Source organism: Ooceraea biroi, chromosome 8 (assembly GCF_003672135.1).
Source record: "Ooceraea biroi isolate clonal line C1 chromosome 8, Obir_v5.4, whole genome shotgun sequence".
Taxonomy (NCBI): domain Eukaryota; kingdom Metazoa; phylum Arthropoda; class Insecta; order Hymenoptera; family Formicidae; genus Ooceraea; species Ooceraea biroi.
In genome coordinates this window covers 866,884-872,957 of record NC_039513.1, presented here as the reverse complement: position 1 = coordinate 872,957, position 6,074 = coordinate 866,884, and the positions used below count along the sequence as shown (strand labels likewise).

General features: G+C 47.3%; 1 protein-coding gene across 1 annotated transcript; it reads left to right on the top strand.

Moving 5' to 3' along the window:
* On the top strand, positions 1 to 5,044 carry LOC113562418. The gene is made up of 2 exons (XM_026971850.1): positions 1 to 705; positions 5,027 to 5,044. Exons 1-2 carry the CDS (start codon positions 1 to 3, stop codon positions 5,042 to 5,044), a joined length of 723 nt encoding a protein of 240 aa, XP_026827651.1.
* Positions 5,045 to 6,074: the final 1,030 nt, after the last annotated feature.

The window sequence follows — 6,074 nt, the reverse complement described above, 5'->3', positions numbered from 1 at the left end:
ATGGGTGGACCCCGATCACGGAGGTGGACCCTAAAGGGGCTTGATGGGGACAGGCTGATCGCCGCCCTGCTTGCGTCCACTTGGCCAAGCAGGCAAGCGGAGACGATAGAGGAGGAGGCTGGCTGGATTGGGGACATCATGTCGGAGGCGTGCGACTTTTCGATGCCCCGAGCCGGCCGACCTGGGGGGCGACGAGCCACCTATTGGTGGAGCGCGGAACTGGCGGAGCTGAGGCGTGCGTCGGGGCGCACCTGGCGCCGCCTGTCCCGCGCAAGACGTCGAGGCACGAGGGAGGAGGTGGACGCGCACTACAGGGAGCTGCAGGAGAGACGGAGCTGTCTGAGGGCGGCGATCAGAGGCGCGAAGGCGAGGGCCTGGGAGGAGCTCCTCCAATCGGTGAAGGGCGATCCCTGGGGGCGACCCTACCGGTTTGTCATGGGCAAGCTGCGGCCGTGGTCGCCCCCAGAGACCGAGACGATGGATCCCCTGGAGCTGCGTGGGGCTCTGGACAGCCTCTTCCCTGCGGGAGAGGGATGTCCGGAGCCCCCGGAATGGATGAACTCCGAGCAGGTCCAGGAGATCTCAGAGATTGGACAGGAGAAGTGGGCGGGGGTCCTAAGACGGTTTCGGGGCAAAAGGGCCCCGGGGCCGGACGGGATCCCGAGTAAGACCTGGGCCCGTGCAATGGAGGTCCTGTCCCCACAGGTGAGGGAGCTTTTTGGGAGGTGCCTGAGGGAGGGGCGTTACCTCTCCCCTTGGAAGAGGGCAAAGTTGGTTCTCATCCCTAAGAAGGGCGACGCGGCGGGGGCGCGCAAGTTCCGATCTGCTTGCTGGACGAGATCGGCAAGCTGTTCGAGCGGGTGATCGCGGGCCGACTCGTCCGGCACCTCTCTGGGGGTGCTCTGGGTGAGGAGGAGAGACAGTTCGGCTTTCGTGAGGGCCGCTCCACGGTGGACGCCGTGTTGAGTGTCAGGGCCCTCACGGAGGCCGCTGTCTCGAGGGGGAAGTTGTGGTGACGATTTCGCTAGATATAGTGAACGCATTCAACTCCCTCCCTTGAGGAGTGGTCGTGGAGGAGATGAGGACGCAGCGCGTCCCTCCCTACCACTCCCTACCTCGCAACGGTGATCCTGGAGTACTTCCGGGGCAGGTCGCTGGAGTGGATCGGCCGGGGCGGGTGCGGGAGGTGGGGGTGCGGTGTTCCGCAGGACTCGGTCGTGGGACCAGCCCTGTGGAGACTCGAATTCGAGCGAGTTACGTGGATGACACCTCGGTGATGGCCGAGGGTCGGAGTGGGGGGGAGGCAGTGGGGATGGCAGAATTGGCGGTGGCGGTAGTGGTCCGCGCTATTCGTGGGGCGGGTCTGGAGGTGGCACCACACAAGACCCAGGTGATGTTCTTTTTCAACCATCGCCTGGGTCCGCCGCCTCCGGCCTCTGTCCAAGTGGGGGGGGGGGAGTCAGAGTCCCGGTGGGGACCTCGATGAAGTATCTAGGCCTCACTCTGGACGGCGCCTGGTCCTTTGGGGCCCATTTTGTGGGCTTAGCCCCGAGGTTGGAGGGAGCGACCAATGCTATGAGTCGGCTACTTCCGAACCTCGGGGGACCGAATACGAGGGTGCGTCCTCTTGGTGGGGGCGGTGCGATCGATAGCTCTCTACGGGACTCCGGTATGGGCGGAGGATTTGGTGGCCTCTCGGCGAGGCCAAGTGGTGAGGGCCGCCAAGAGGCGTTTGGCCGCGAGGGTGGCGCGGGCGTATTGCACTGTCTCCCGCCGAGCGGTGTTGGCCTTGGCGGGCACCCCCCTGTGGAGCTCCTAGCGGCGGAGTATGCTCGGGCATACCGCCGCCGGCGGGACCTGCGGGTAAGGGGGTGTTGCTGATGGCCAGAGCGAGGGAGGCCTTAAGGGGCCAGATCCGGCGGGCTGTCCTGCAAAAGTGGCAGCGGCAGCTGTCCGAGCAGAGGGAAACCTCGAGTCGGAGGGGCTGTTCAGCCCATCCTCAACGAATGGGTGAGCAGGGGATGGGGGTCGCTGACCTACAGGACGACACAGGTTCTCTCCGGACATGGATGTTTCGGGGAGTTCCTGTGTCGAATCGGGAAGGAGCGCGGGCCACAATGCCACCATTGTGAGAGCGAGAGGGACTCGGCGGACCACACCCTGGTTGAATGCCCAGCATGGGGAGTGGAGAGCCGAGTCTTTATAAATATAATCGGGGAGGACCTCTCGCTCCCGACCGTCATGAGGAAGATGGTCGAGAGCGAGAGGAACTGGAGGGCGATTGTCTCCTTCTGCGAGCAGGTGATGCTGCAGAAGGAGAAGGCCGAACGAATCCGCCGGTCGGGGGCCGGGCGGGTGAGGAGGGGGGATTCCGGCCACGGATGACGGCGGGGGGCCGTGAGGTGTACCGACACCGGCGGCCCCCTCATCGCACACGGGCCGGGAGAGCGAGACGCTCGGGGAGGAGACTCGGGAGGGAGGTCGGGGTGACCTCCCTCCGGAGTCGAAGGGGAGGGCCCCAACTGTAAAGGTTGGGGCGTTATTCGCGGAAGACCCCTGTTGGGGGCTGAGGGTCGGAGGGGTAGTTGCCCGGGCATTCGGGTGATAGGTCGTCGGGGCATTTGCCCAGGCCATCACCGTCGCGGAGTCTTAGGACGTCGCGACTTCCAACAGAGAAGTTTAGGGATGGGAGGGCGAGGGCTGATTTGGGAGTGTCAGCCCCCGCCCAAAAACCTCCCCTCATATAGAGGGGTGGTCCCCGCGGAGTGGTGGTTTGCCACACTCCGCGGGTGGGGTAGAGCCCACAAGGGCAGCGCACCGGCACAAGGGACAGTACACTTGGCAGAGTGGGGCGCGGATGAAGTGTCGTTTGACCGATCCCGCCTCATACAGCCAGGGCTGGCAGATGGAGGTGTGGTTTTAGTGAGTAGGAGTCTTACACTCTCCCCGTGTTCCGCCCAAGGAGCGCGGGGAGCCCATGACGGGTTTCCCCTCCATACAAAAATGAATACAATGTGTAAATTTGACTTTTATTTAATTGACCAGCCTGGCAATATAATGATGATTATTAGCACAACGTTTCGACCAGCGAGTTTTTGGTCCTTTTCAAGTGAACAATATTCTTACAAACACTCACAGATTATAACATAAGTGGCAGCAAAGTGTCATGTTCTATGGACTAAAAATAATAAACACAAATTACAAATTAAAAAGAAGAAGATGACAAAGAAAACATAAAGATAAAAGCGCATTTACATGTTTTGTAAAATGAATAAAAATTAAAAAAGTGTTTTAAATGTTTGAGACTTCAGAGAAACACACCATTTCACACAGTGACCAACAAAAATCTAATGGTGAGACAAACAATCTGCTGTCATGTAACTCTCACGATACGATCATAAACAATCGGAAGATTTTTCGTGTCCTTTTGTAGGTTAATAGCGTTATAATTTTTCTTGCTAAAAAACATTTGTGCTATCTCGCTTTTTCTTGTTTTTTCCACATGTAAAATTTTAGGATTTAACCAGTCAAAATCGTGATTATTATAAGTACGGTGTCTACTAACAACAGCATGATTGTCACAATCTTGATGTTAATCCTGTTCTTTTAATCTAATCTCTAAATGTCTTTTCGTTTGACCTATGTAGCTAGCATTGCAGTTTGAACAATTAATTTCGTAAACGACACAAACTTGTTTTTCATTCGTTAATCTATCTTTCCCTTTTTTGATAACGCAGTTCAATTTTTTCGGGACAGTATAGAAGACATCAAAGCCACAACCCTTTAAAACTAGCGATATTCACACTAAGATCTTCAATATACGGAATGGTTAAAAGTTTTTTTTCTTCTATATATCGCTATTACAATTATAAGATGTGTTACGATATTTGATGTCCCTTAGTCTACGATTAATATGTGTATTAACGAAATTCACTGAATAATAATTATTATAAATCATGGAACCTCACGTTAGACAGCAGTACAGTACGATCAACCAAGTTTGTAATCATACTAACCTTATGTTTATATGGGTGGTTTGAAAAGTAGTTGATGTATCGACCAGAAAATGGTGGCTTACAAAACCAATTTGTTATTAATATCCCATTGTCCCTAAAAACTGTTGTATCCAAAAACTTCAAAGTGTTATTCGTCTCAATTTCAATTGTAAATTGTAGTCTGGGATGGTAACTATTTAAGACGTCAAGTACATAATAAATTTTGTTATTAGGAAGAATATTAAATATGTCATCAACGGTAAAATACAGGTACACTAAAATTAAGTGAGTCAATGTTTTGAGTTTCAAGATCGTCAAGAATAATATCTGCTGAAATAGGTGACAATGGAGAACCCATAGAACTGCCAAAAACTTGTTCGTACACTTGTCCATCAAAAATGAAACTCGTAGAACTCAATACTAAATCAATAGCATATAAAATTGGTTTAAATTAAATTTCGTCACTTTTTCAATATCATGCCATCTTTTTTTCAATCGCTCTAAAAACAAGTTCCTTTAGAATGTTCGTAAAAAGAGACGTCACATCAAAGGATACTAATATTTCATAATTATTAACTTTAACATTGTTGATTTTTTTAACAAAAATCCAACTATCCCTAATTTGAGATTTAGGTTTAGGGATCGCCTCATTTAAGACTTTGTGTAAGAAATATGCTATGTTATATACGGGGCTCCCTATTGTTGAGACTATAATTCGCAATGGAAGACCACCAGGTTTATGGATCTTAAGCAATCCGTAGTATCTTGGTAGGTTACCATTAGTACAATGTAATTGTTTATACGAACGATCATCAATAATGTCATTATCTAACCAAGATTCAATGAGCCCATTAATTTTTAATGTAATACGTTTAATAGGATCTTTGTTCAATTTTTTATAAGTGGTTTGATCATCTAATAATTTAACCATTTGATTTTTATATGCATTTTTGTCCATAATTACAGTAACCTGCCCTTTGTCCGCTCTAGTAACCATCAAATCATTATTTTCTCTTAAATATTTTTTGCAGGAGTTGAAAGCGTCATAACTGTATCTGTCTAAGTAACTTATATGGCGTCTGTTAGTTAAAAACTTTTGTAATAAATTAGAAATAGAACAACGAGTTTCATTAGTGACTTCGTCAGACAACCTGTGATTACAAAGTTCAAAAGTCTTAACAACGTCTAAAATCAAATTAACACGGTTAATTTTATCATTAGTATTAATAGGAAAGCCACATTTGTCACCCAAACTTAAAATATTTAAAACATTTTCTGGAATCTGTTTGCCGCTAACGTTTAGGATCCATTTGCTTCGATCATTTTTCAAAAACACATTATAAACAAAATTTTGTCTATGTACAATTCGGTCAAATTTTTTAATCAATTTAAGTTTAGTCTGTCGATTATGTTTAAAAATAAAATTACTATTTTTACTGAAATAACTACTAATTAAATCGGCAGGCATAAACGAAAAAGTTTTTCTTCAATGTTCCTAAGTTCCTTCCTTAAAAATTTTAAATAACAATTTATATCCCTAATCTCAAGATTTAACAATTTCTGTTGTATCCACTTTTTGAACATACTATTAACGTTATTGCTGCGAAATACCAAGTTGAGTCTTTGATGATAAATGTGAGGTGGAAAGTTTATGTTTCCTTTGTCTTCTTCTTTTTAATTTGTAATTTGCGTTTATCATTTTTAGTCCATAGAACATGACACTTTGCTGCCACTTATGTTATGATCTTTGAGTGTTTGTAAGAATATTGTTCACTTGAAAAGGACCAGAAACTCGCTGGTTGAAACGTTGTGCTAATAACTCATCATTATATTGCCAGGCTGGTCAATCAAATAAAAGTCAATTTAAAATAATAATGTTTTTATACTCTTCTTAATTTGATCCTTGGAATCTCGATAAATTTATGGACATTTCCTAAAAGAAATTAGAATACACATAATGACATTTCTTAATATATACCTACGTGTATATTCGTTGTTGAATTTTATTAGTATTGTACTTGTTATAACGAATCGTAACAGATCGGAAGTTATGATACAATGCGTCGGAACAGCCAAATG